The 12,504-nt window shown below is 48.5% G+C and overlaps 1 protein-coding gene across 4 annotated transcripts in view; it reads right to left on the bottom strand.

The window, feature by feature from the left end:
• PLXNA4 (plexin A4) overlaps positions 1-12,504 on the bottom strand; it is a 526,156-nt gene that overhangs the window by 375,595 nt on the left and 138,057 nt on the right. For 3 of the 4 annotated variants that reach the window (XM_033192852.1, XM_033192850.1, XM_033192853.1), the window contains one exon: positions 5,465-6,738. In XM_033192852.1, coding sequence (XP_033048743.1) covers positions 5,465-6,738 — 1,274 coding nt within the window. Of the gene's footprint in view, positions 1-3,902; positions 3,976-5,464; positions 6,739-12,504 lie in introns of those variants that run through there. The other variant, XM_033192851.1, reaches the window with a different exon arrangement.

The following is a 12,504-nucleotide window of genomic DNA, read 5'->3' as shown; positions in this document are numbered from 1 at the left end:
AGCAAGCCTTGTCTAATGCCATAAACAACCGGATACAACCCCCTCGAGTCTGAGCCCTGTGCTTCCTGCTGACAGGGAAAAGAAAACACCCCAAGAAGACCTGCAGAAGCCAGGCCCCGGAGCCTGGGATGCCTGCCTGGCCATTCCGGATGCTCACTTTCGTGGAGTTTCAGGATCTCAGGCGCCACATCAACCTCAGTGACCATCCAGACTGGGACGTGAGGCCAGCCCGAGTCCAAGGGGGTGACCCTGTCTCCTGCTCAGGACTGCCATGCCTAGGAAACCAGTGAGTCAAAGGAATGGCACGTGGAAGGAGACCTCTGTCACCACCCAGTCATGCACACAGCAGTGCAGGAAGGGGAGCTTTGAGTTAAAAAGGAAAAGCTCCATCTCCTGTGCCTGTGTGGCCCTTGTGGGACTGCACAGGGCTGGTGGGTAAACCCCAGAGTCAAGTGGAAGCTGGGTCTCACAATGGTTCTCAACGAGAGGTTTCTGGAAAGGTGAGAGGTTTTCTTGCCTCGCAGTGACTGGGAACTTCCACTGGTGCTCAGCACTCTAGGGCTCCGGATCACAACTACCCCCCAATATCAGACAATCCCGGCACCATGAACTGCCTACTCCGGACACCGCTAGAACACTCTTGTGAAACACCACGGGAAGAGCACCAAGCTGAGAATTAGGATACAGAACAGCTTTCAGTTTACTAATGACATGACCTTGAGTGAAACACTTGAGTTTTCTGTTCCTCTGTTCCCTCCACTGCAGAGGATGCCTGCCCTTCCATTATCCTACAGTAGTGTCAGGAGAAGAAAAGGTGTGTGAAAGCCCTTGTTAACCATCAAGTACCATGCAAACTCCAGTGTGTTATTTCCAGACAGGCGGAAAGCCTCTGCCCTCTGCTCCCACTACTGGGGTTTGACAGGTGTGAGTCAGTGATGCTGGATAATAGTTTCTGCTCCAAGGACCCAGATTTTCTAGTTGAAGGACACTCAGGTCAAAGCTTGACAGGGAGATTGAGAAGCTGATTTCTGCACCTACTGCATGCCACCTTTCTCCACACCACCTAATCGGTACTATGGCCGAGACTATCTGACTCCCTTACCCATGGCTCAATTGGTTTCAAAGTCAGGGAAGAATGAAGTGGAGTGAATGACAGTCACTCCCATGACCACAGCCATCGTTCCCATCACCCAGGCCATAATGACCTGCTGGTGTGCATCTCTCGCCTCCACTGTGTGGGTTCCTGGAGACAGATGCCATTCCACGATGCTTGATATCCACCAGGAGGGAGTGCGTTGCCAAACCCTTTCCTAGGGCTCCATACATGTTTCACCATTCATTAGTTTATTTGGAGGCGTTAGTTCATTAGTGTTGGATGAGGTTGCCCCAGAAGGCTGAAGAAAGGAGAGAAGGTATAGATAACCCTATGCCTGGGGAATTCTGAGATGCCAGGTGCTTGGTTAAACCCAGCATCTTCTCCAGCCAGCTGCCCACTCCAAGTCAGGACTGTCAGGTCCCCCCCAGAGAAGGACAGAGAGCCATCACCTTCTCCCGCATAAGGCCCTGGCACATGACAGAGGTCACAGGTGTGGGCTCCTCAGCCTTACTGTCTGTCACATGCTCTGCAGACAGGCGGTCTCAGGGAGCCTGGATGGCAGCCTTCCAAAGGGGCTGAGGATAGAGATGCACCAAGGATAAGCCACAGAAACAGAAATGAAATCACTGCCATTCCCCACATGAGTGCTCATTAGCTTAACCTCTAGTCTTCTGAGTCCCAAGACAAATTGGGGCCCTGACAGACCCTCTAGGACCCCCCTCATACCCGTGTCCTCATGAGATCCTTAGAGTTACTTGCAGATACTAACCCACTTGTTTTGGGAGACCCCTCTCCACCCAGGCTGGAGAAAGCCAGGACAGGGGTAAAGCACGGCTCAGAGGGCAAAGGTGGAAGCTGCTGCTCCCACACCCTCCACTGACACCAGAAAGCCCCAGCTGTTTCCCCAGTTTCCACACCTGGTGCCCATTCAGGGACGTGCATTTGTAACAGGCCTGTTTATGTCCACAGCAACACATTCCCATGAGGAGGCCACTCCTGACCAACCAGCCCTCATCTCCGATGGGAGCATGGCCAGCGTTACATGATTCACCTGAAGTTGAGGCACCGTCGAGCTCTCTGGAGGCTGTGGGTCAGCAGGTTCCACCCCCATGGCCCAAGACTTTTCCCTCTGCCCAGCCCTCAGGCCTCGGCCTGCCCAGTGCTCTGTGGATGCTTCCTGGCACGAGGGGCCTTGTAGTAGGAGTTTTTCTTCCCATTCCTTCCTATCCCCTGAATGAACACAGCCAAAGCAGGTGCTGGGACCTTGTGAAGGAGGCAGGTGACCCAGGAGTTACGTGGATCCCCGCTCTGAGTTCTGGAGGCATGAGTTCAAGGGGAAGAATATGGGTCTCAGGATGTAAAAAGGGCTAGAAAAGCCTGAAGAGCCCCATGGGAGGAGCATTCTAACTTACAGAGCTGGTACAGCCTGGATCACAGTCGACATTCGTTGCTAGTCAAATCCCTTCTTCAAGTTTTTAGAGTTGCAACTATGATAAAACCCACAGGGGACCCCTTGCCCTACAAAACACAAGTCCTAAAAGCCAACCTCCTGGGCCTTGCCCTGCCCTCTGCCATCTTCCTACAACAGGAACACCACAGGACAGAGGTCATCTGGGACTGAGTTCCCACTTCACAGGGCTCAAGGGAGTGTCAGACTCCGTGACAAAAAAAACTCCAGAGTCCATCTTGTTCATCCTCCACCTCTAGGCAGGAAGGGAACAGGAAAACTAACCCAACAACCTTGTAAATGGGTTGAGGAAGAGCTGGGTTTGCAAATGGTGCCATCGTGGCAACACAGAGCCTGGCCTGGCTGATGTTGCATGAAACACATGTGGTCTGAGCTGACTCCAAATGAATGCTGGAGCAAAGGAACTCAGGTATCTGCCAAATCAAAGGAAACTGATACTGTGCATTAAACGGCAGCCTGGCCTTTCTCAGACTGGCTGGAGAGACAGCCCCAGCCCTGTGCAGAGTTTCTGGCCTCCTCCTTTCTACTCTCGGCCCTGAACTTGCCTGTAACTTGAAAGGGCTAATTAAAAGAAAAATCAAAAGCTTGTTATCTGGCTCCATTACTCCCCATCCTGGCATTAGTCTGTCTTGCAAAGCTGTTTCCCCTCTGTTCTCTCCAAGGCCACCACACGGTGTTAGGACCTGCAGCTCTGCAGACTTCCATGATAAACTTGGCTTTTTGTATTGTGGCAGGAAGCAAGGGCAGCATGAACACTTGCCCATGGGCAAGTTGATTTTTCTCCCAAGAGCATCACCCAGAAAGTCAGGATTTGAAGCAAGTTTTCTACAGGAAACTGTCAGAGATTGCCAACCCCTCTGGTCTCAAAAGAACTAGTTGTTGTTTAGTAAGTACATGGCCTAAACTTGCCATCTTCTAACAGGCCTGCATATGTGTGCATGCTCGTGGGGAATTTATTACATGTATGCATGTGTGGGTGTCCTACAGGTAAGGGGGATTCTCTTCAATTGCTGGCTCTGTCACTCACTCCTAAGATGTGTGACCTTGGGCAATTCATTCACCTTGCTGAGTCTCAAGGTGCTCAATGTAAAATGAAGTTTTAGGCCAAGGCTCTCGAAGGGCCTTCTGAACACCAACATTCTAATACATCTCACCACAGACCCATGTTTGAGTGCATAATAGACATATTTCCAGCACAGCCTCTATCATTACCTGCCTTCATCTGGGAGCATTCCATGCCCCCACAAGTTCATAGCCCTGTCTCTTGGACTCTCTTAAGTGGCTCCACTACTGCCCTAAACAGAGGGCTCCAGGAGGCATTCCCAAAGGTTAAGTCACCTGCTAGGAAGGCTCAGTAGATACAGTGGAGTCCCCTCCATTCTCTGGTCTGGCTCTGATTTGTCAACTTTTGCCTGCCCTGCTTGGTCCACAGTACCTTTCCTGTTTCCTTTGTGATATCAGGGGACTCCTGGCTTTTCAAAACCTCCAAGAAGAGATGACATCTTTTAGTTTCAGCCGGCCCAGTGCCTGGAAGACTTGACAGTGGAAAACAGTCTGAGCTTAATGCCAGGGCACCATCTTTCTCCTCCCTCTTCCCTACCTCCAACCCAAATCCCAAACTGGAGTGATGGCCTCTCTACACTCTGGCTGGGGAGGGTGCCAGTCCCCTCTGAGATCTGCCTGGCATATAGTTATACTTTATGAAAGGAAACTAATGCTTTTTTAAACAACCAAAATACATTTCCTAATATGGAACTCCACCAAAGTTTAAGGGGTCAAGAATCACATCAGTATGGATGTGTACTCTGTCTGATGGATACATTTTCCTTTCTTCTTCTCCCCAAATTAAAATCACAGAATTGATGTTCTCAAAGTAGGTTCATAATCTTTAAAATGCACAGTTACAAAAGGAAAAGGACAAGAGCACAGAAGATGCTGATAGCTGAGCCTTCCAAGTCACCCAAAGAATGATTGTGAACAAACAGGACCACTGTGAAGAGGAACAGAGTCCAGCCACAAGAAGGCTGATGCTTTTCATGGTGCAGTACACATGAGCTAGGCTATGACAGGCAAGAGTCTGTGTCCCCTGCTTCACCTGGGGTCACCCAGCAAGGCCATACCCACAAGCCATGCGAAGACCCCTAAGCCAACCCTTCTCCTGCTCTCCCTCTGGTTCCCCACAGCTCTCCCATTGTCCCATGCTGCTCTTGGGCTGCTTCCTGACTTTCTCACGTCTCCTCTAAGGCACTGTGCACACAGAAGATGCTCAACAAACACGATTTGTCCCTTCCCATCCCTTTTCTAAGTTAGCTTTGCTTTCTCTATGTGTTCACTGCACTCTTACCTGACTATGCTCTCATTTTAGCATTTCCTAAAGACATACAAAGGGCTAAAAACACACCTCTCCTGAAATTCCATATCTATCTCAAATATAGGATGACTCCTCACATTCTCCTCTTCCCCTACCCTGTGGTTTTATTCTAAGCTCCTAGGAAGGTTATTTGCAGGCTTGGTGAATACAAAGGGTGTGTACACATCTTGCACTACAGCACACTGTGATCTAGACTCCAGTCATGCCCAGTCCCTACGACATCCATTTGACACAATTCCTACCTATTTCCAGCACTCCCCCTCATAACCAGTGAGCCAATATGGGGCAGAGGAGAGTACTCTGAAGGGAATTTATGTTTTAGTTCCCACTCTGACTCTTATACACTCAATGTCATAGTTGCAGAATGTTTGGTGACACTCTGGGTCCAATGAGACTCAGAAATGGGATGGGATATACTCGCCTCATCTGCAAAAGGGGGAGGATGATACACACCCCATGGGGGCTACAAGGCTGGGGTTCTCATCCTACACTCCCAACCATCCCCGCCCACAGCCCTCCCTGGACTCACCGCACTGCTGCAGGGGATGTCCTTCACCTTTAGCCAGGCCAGGTCCAGCGTGCCCTCACCCCGGTAACAGGACTGCAGCCGCTCCTTAATGCGATCATTGATCTGCTTCAAGATGAAGATGCACAGGGCTGACTCATCCAGGGATTTCATTTTCCGCTTCTGACCCTTGGAGAAGACGGTGAAGAGCAGGTCATCATCTGGATGGACTCCAAGGGTCCTGCCAAGCATGGCCCCTGCTTTGGACAGGTAGGCAGCCTGCAGCAGGCGGTACTCCACCCCGCTGCGCTCACAGCCAATGGGCACCTCTACATAGGAGTTGAAGGCTGTGTCCTCCTTGCAAAGCCTCACGAGCTTGGATGTATACACCTGCTCCTTGGTGGTGGAACCTGGTGGAGACACCATCTCAGGTTGGAGGGTCAAAAAGTAGACAAAGTTGCCACTGCTAAAACCATAGACATAGTAGATGTCAAAGTCAGGGATGATGGTGAAGGTGTCCGAAGGGATCTTAATCATCGAGGCCACAAACTCATCATGGAAGACGTACGCAAACATGCCATCCGCCTCAGAGTTCTTGGTCAGTTTCCGGCTAGAGATGGTGGGAAAATACTCAGGCTTCCCATCCACTGCCGTGGCAATGAACAGCTTGTCATCCAGGTTGCTGTAGGAGACGATTACTCCAAAGACCGAGCCGCTCTCGTTGACGCCTGACAGATAGTGCTCCTTCTTATGATAAGGCTCCCCCAGCTTGAAGAGGTCCTCCAGCCTCAGCAGCTTGCAGATGCCTTGGTACAGGCTCCCACAGGCAATCAGCCTGTTCTCCTTGTAGTCTATGAGGAGCATCTTGTTGACATTGTTGGTGGTGGTCAGAGGCTCATTGCAGGTCTGGACGATGCGGGGTGGGTAACACTTGGGGTTGTCCTCGTCTGGCCCTGTCTCATGCGTCACCAGGACCTTCAGGTCGCTGGAGAGCTTGTAAATCCGATTGACAGCCCCCAAGTAAATGTGTCCTGTCCTCTCATCCACCACCAGGTGATTGAAACCCTCGGTGGGCTCCCCTCGGAATGTGACAAATGACCGCTGCTTCTGGGACAGCGGGGCTGGCTGCCGGGTGAGCAGAGTGGAGGAGCCCATACCCACCATGAGGAGGTGGGAGAGCAGGCAGGTCCAGTTCCAGGGCATGGCTTTCATGGCAGAGGCGGGTCCCAGTGGCACAGCAGCACTCAGGCACGGTCGTCCCCTCAGAGGGCCAGGACTCAGCAATGCAGTCTCCCCTACTGGAAAAAGGAAAGACTATGAGCTGGATAACAGCACCAGCAGCTTCATTTCACCCCACAGCTTGTCTGCCTGGACTTTCAAAATGTTCTGCACACACTGAGCAGAACTGCACTGGGGGGGTGCTGGAGGCTGACTGAGTCGACCCCCACCACAGGCATGTGACACAGTCAGAGCCGGCTGGCAGCGGCCCCAGGAGGACACATCAGTAATGATAATGGTGGTGATGATAATGACATGATAATAATAGCAGTGATGATGATGATGATCATGATCAACAGCCATTATCTACTGAGTGCCTGAATTTGTGTCAGACACTGTCCAGCACTGTCACCCGGGTCAGGTGCCACCAGCAGGCAGCATCCGCAAAGACTGGCTGCAGGAGAAGAGGGAGGGAGGGAGGGCAGGAGGCGGGACTGCCTGCACTGGCTGCAAGCTTTGTCCCATGTTTCCCACAGCAGGCCTCTGCACACAGTTTCTCCATCTCCAGGCTCTGTGAACCACTTCCTGCTGGACCCCATCTGGCCGTAGAGGTGGTAATGGGGACCTCACTATTACTATCCCCCCATACTACACTGCCTCTTAAAGAGAGACACTTTTTTTTTTTTAATTTTTTTTTATTATACTTTAAGTTCTAGGGTACATGTGCATAACGTTTATATCATGTATAACTCCCCAATGCAATCCCTCCCTCCTCCCCCCTCCCCCTGATAGGCCCCAGTGTGTGATGTTCCCCTTCCCGAGTCCAAGTGATCTCATTGTTCAGTTCCCACCTATGAGTGAGAACATGCGGTGTTTGGTTTTCTCTTCTTGTGATAGTTTGCTAAGAATGATGGTTTCCAGCTGCATCCATGTCCCTACAAGGACGCAAACTCATCCTTTTTGATGGCTGCATAGTATTCCATGGTGTATATGTGCCACATTTTCTTAATCCAGTCTGTCACAGATGGACATTTGGGTTGATTCCAAGTCTTTGCTATTGTGAATAGTGCCGCAATAAACATACGTGTGCATGTGTCTTTGTAGTAGAGTAATTTATAATCCTTTGGGTATATACCCAGTAGTGGGATGGCTGGGTCATATGGTACATCTAGTTCTAGATCCTTGAGGAATCGCCATACTGTTTTCCATAATGGTTGAACTAGTTTACAATCCCACCAACAGTGTAAAAGTGTTCCTATTTCTCCACATCCTCTCCAACATCTATTGTTTCCTGACTTCTTAATGATTGCCATTCTAACTGGTGTGAGATGGTATCTCATTGTGGTTTTGATTTGCATTTCTCTGATAGCGAGTGATGACGAGCATTTTTTCATGTGTCTGTTGGCTGTATGGTTGTCTTCTTTTGAGAAATGTCTGTTCATATCCTTACCCCTTATACGAAAATTAATTCAAGATGGATTAGAGACTTAAATGTTAGACCTAATACCATAAAAACCCTAGAAGAAAATCTAGGTAGTACCATTCAGGACATAGGCATGGGCAAGGACTTCATGTCTAAAACACCAAAAGCAATGGCAGCAAAAGCCAAAATTGACAAATGGGATCTAATTAAACTAAAGAGCTTTTGCACAGCAAAAGAAACTACCATCAGAGTGAACAGGCAACCTACAGAATGGGAGAAAATTTTTGCAATCTACTCATCTGACAAAGGGCTAATATCCAGAATCTACAAAGAACTCAAACAAATATACAAGAAAAAAACAAACAACCCCATCAAAAAGTGGGGAAAGGATAAGAGCGACACTTTTATGAACAGCCTCTTTATTAACTTTTTCTCAAAGGACAAAATTTGTGTGTGCTGTCTCTTACCTGCTGGGACCCTGACTGGTAGACCTCCAAAGTACATCCAATTGTATCCACATTTTACAGCTAAGGAAAGCAAGCTTAGGGAAGTCATGTAACTTGCACAGCTTTAAGTGGTAGAGTAGCTCCAAATATGAGTAGTGTAAATGTGCACAGGTTCACAATCTTAACTGCTAAACCATCTCAGTTCACCCCAGCCTTGCACAGATGGGGCTATACCGTGGTCCCTGTGAAACGCAGCAGAACAGTTAAGGTTGATCCCTTTGTGGGGGCTGTCCATTACAGCCACTACCTCTGGTTATCTGTGTCCATTACAGCCACTACCTCTGGTTATCTGTGTCCGTACCTACTACTGCAGGAGAAACTTTCCTCTGTGCCTCCTCTGCTGAATGAAGAGGCCAAATTAAAAACCCACATCCTCAGTCTCTTCACACTGCGGTGGCAACCAGGTCCTGTGGGTTCGCTGCCCAGCCCTGAGCCCTAATGTCATTTTAACAAGGCAGATCTTGGCTTCCTCCCCTAGCAGGGCCTCCTCTGAGAGGTTTTCATTAAAGGGAGAGAAAAAATGCTTTAATAATCGGTCAAGCAAATAAATAAACAAACAAATACAAAACTCCCCAGGGAACAAGATCACCTCTCATCCTGAGGGTCTCTTTCTACTCAAGATGCTTCCTGTGTGTGTTCCCATTGGACAGCTTTATGTTTCTTCCAGTTTGGGAGAATTCAGGGCAGGAATAGCCAACATCCTATCTGGGGGTATCTCAGCTCTGCGGAATTTTTCTCATTCACCCCCAAACACCTCAAAAGTGGAGAATGAGAAGAGGTAGACCACTAAGCAATAGAAAATTCCCCAACAGGGAGCAAACACTAGGTTAGATGGAAACCAAGAGAAGAAGGAAGAAAACCAAATCAAGACTTTGCATTGTCAGTCAGCAAACTAATGAAAAGCACAGGTCTTCTCCAGTCAATATCCGAGGAGGAAGACTGGTTAGTGGAGCACACCACAACCAAGAGCGGTGCTGCAAGCCAAGGGCCTTCATTCATTCACCTATGTGGTCAATGTTTGCTCAGAACACGCACAAAATGTGTGAGATGCTGTGGGGCCCAAGGATCAGACTCTCAAAGAACACGTAGTCACATCAGGCCAATACCACCAGAACCTGAACTGATGCGCATGATGAAAAGTCACGTGGCATACAAGAGAGTGCTTTGGAAGTTCCTAGGAGGAAGAAGACTTCTAAGTTGGGGTGAGAGAGAGCAAGGAGCAGGCTGCAGGAGGCCTTGGGGAGGGCATGGAATTTGGGCTGAGCCGTGAACTTGGAGAAGACAGGCAGAGCACGAAGGGAAAGGCCTTCTAGGGGAGGGGCCTACATAGCAGAAGCATGGGCATATCACATGAGGGTGTGTACATGGAAGCGTATGTCTGGAGAACACAGTTCACAAATGAATCAGGTGGAAGATGAGGCTGAAAAGAGAGAGCTTCAGCCTTGCCAGGATATCACTGGCAAGTTAAGACTGAAAGGCAAAGTGTTGAAGAAAGAAATGAAATTGTAGAGGAAAAGAGCAAAGGCCCCAGAGAGGAGCCTCTCTCTTTCCATTTAGCCTTAGCCTTTGCAGAAGGAGAGTTTGGAGCTGAGGGTCTGTGAGCACCACAAGGGCAGGGCTGGTCTGTCTGGCTTGTCAACACATTCATAGCTGGACCTATAGAGGAGGCTCAACAACTATTTCCTGATTGGCAGAAAGAGGGGCTGGAAGCATAGAGGAATATCTGTGGAGCATTTACTGCACCCCAGAGCCCATGCAAACACTTTCACATAGCTTGGCTCACGTAATCCTCACTACTGTTCCCTGGGGTCAGAATTGTCTTATTCCTGTTTCGGGTGAGGAAATTTTAGCTCTGCAAGGACACTGGTTAATACATAGTAGAACTGGGTTTGAAGTCCAGGTTTCAATCACTGCAAAATCCATACTTTTCTAGAAATGCACAATTCCAGAGCCCAGAAGACAGAGCACTTAGAAGCCCTTGTTAACTCATGTAAGCCCCAAACAGAAATCCTGGGATATCACCTACCAGTATCAGGAGAAAAACAAAGTCCTCTCTGACCCTCAGGGGCTAAGCTGGTAGATAACACCAATCAGGTGAGTTCTGTGATTTACCTCTGAAAGTATTAATGACTGTAAAGCAGCAGCCACATAGAGCCTCTGCCCAGCACAGTTAAGTGCTTAGGAAATGATAGTTGCTGTCATTGTTATCGTTAGCAAGATTAAAATAGGATTAGAAAGATTAGGATTATGATAATGAGATGGTACTCGGTGGTACATCTCAAGATGAGTGATGAAGAGTCAAGATGGTTCATCTTGAATTTCTTGTGCAAAGTCAAATTCCTATCAAAGACGAATCTATACTTTTTTATCTGAAAGGGATAATCCAGTTTAGTGTTTCCCAATCCCTGATTTTAGAGACAAGGACGTTGAAATCCAAGAGGTCAGATGAAATTGCAAGAGGTCACACATTGAGTTGAAGATGGTGTAAGATCGGGTCTCACACTGTCCGTCCCATACTCTTTCCACCACCCCGGCCTCTCTTCTGACTTTATGTGAACTCACTCCAGCAGCTGCTTCCAGCCTTTGTCTGAAAGAGACTGCTCTTTGGGCACCATATGCTCTGCTGGCTAACAGGGCTCTCAAAGCATCTCTGCCAACAACCAAATTCCAGAGGGCTGATAATCCCCCTTTCAGACAGGCAGGTGCAGGTCGGGGCTCAGCCACCAACTTTTCTGAGGAGGGAACTTTGCACAGTCTCTGTATCACAACGTGCCATATGCTGGAGAAAGTGTGCCTGCCCCACAACCTGCCTTACTGTACACACACATGGACCCATGGCCAATCAACAGCTCTCTAGTCTGCAGGAGGCGAGACGAAGAATCCTATAATTATGAATTTACTGAGCAGAAAGGTGCCATGGCTCATTCTGCATCTTCTATTAGGCACTGAAATGAGACACAGTTATGCATCTCAAACACTTATCGCCTCATCTGGGGATGGTGAGATTACTATACCCAGAGAGGAGGGGGGCCCACAGAAACAATAACATGTACTGGGAATAACCAGCCTCTCATTTTACACACCAAGAAAGGGACTGATTAGGAAACAAATAAGAGAAATGGAAGAGAAAGGGGGAAAATAAGATGTGAGCTCCAGCTTGCCTCACCAAAGACCCCACAAGGCACCACCACAGAGGTGACCCCTCCCCAGCTTGGGACACACAGATATGCAGAGCCACCAGCCCCCTGCCTCCCCGAGCTGTCTAAGGCTGATCCAATCTGGCAAAGCAAGAGTTTCCAGGGGGGTTTCCCTTTCAGGACGTCAATTCTTGTAAGCGGTAACCCCAACCTAGGAAACCTCCACCCCAATTTCAGAACCTACCCACCATTTCGCTCTCAAGTCACCATTTAGGTAGTGTCAAAACCAAGTATTGGAAATTACATTCGGCCCAACTCTGATTCTTAAAGGCAAGTAACGGGACCAAATAAGCTTCATGATTGCCGCAAAGGATTCATTGAACTACGGAGGGTGGGTAAGAAGGCAGGAGAACTGAAAGACCCCCCAAACCCAACCCAAACACGCCACAGTTTTCCCTTCTTTGAAATCAGATTTTAATTCTGAGTAGTCTCGTGGGAGATGGGACTCATTTATAGAGGCTGATCATCATTTTGATTAAAGAAATTGGGGCTGTCTTTGTTTTAGGCAGCAAGTTTCAAAGAACTGAAACTAATTTTCATGAAATAGCACCATCCTCTCAGATTCCTGAGTGGTAGAAAGGAAAGTTATTACAGAGTCGTTTAAAATAGCAATTACCCTGTGAAATTACTGTAGAGTTTACAAAGTGTTTTCATGGATATTACCTTGTTCTGCATTTCTTGTTCATGACAATCCTGTTAGGTAGATGAGGTATTTATAAG

The sequence above is a fragment of the Trachypithecus francoisi genome, unplaced genomic scaffold (assembly GCF_009764315.1).
Source record: "Trachypithecus francoisi isolate TF-2019V2 unplaced genomic scaffold, Tfra_2.0 Lachesis_group4, whole genome shotgun sequence".
In the NCBI taxonomy this organism is placed as follows: Eukaryota; Metazoa; Chordata; class Mammalia; order Primates; family Cercopithecidae; genus Trachypithecus; species Trachypithecus francoisi.
This window is presented reverse-complemented; position numbering and strand designations above follow the sequence as displayed.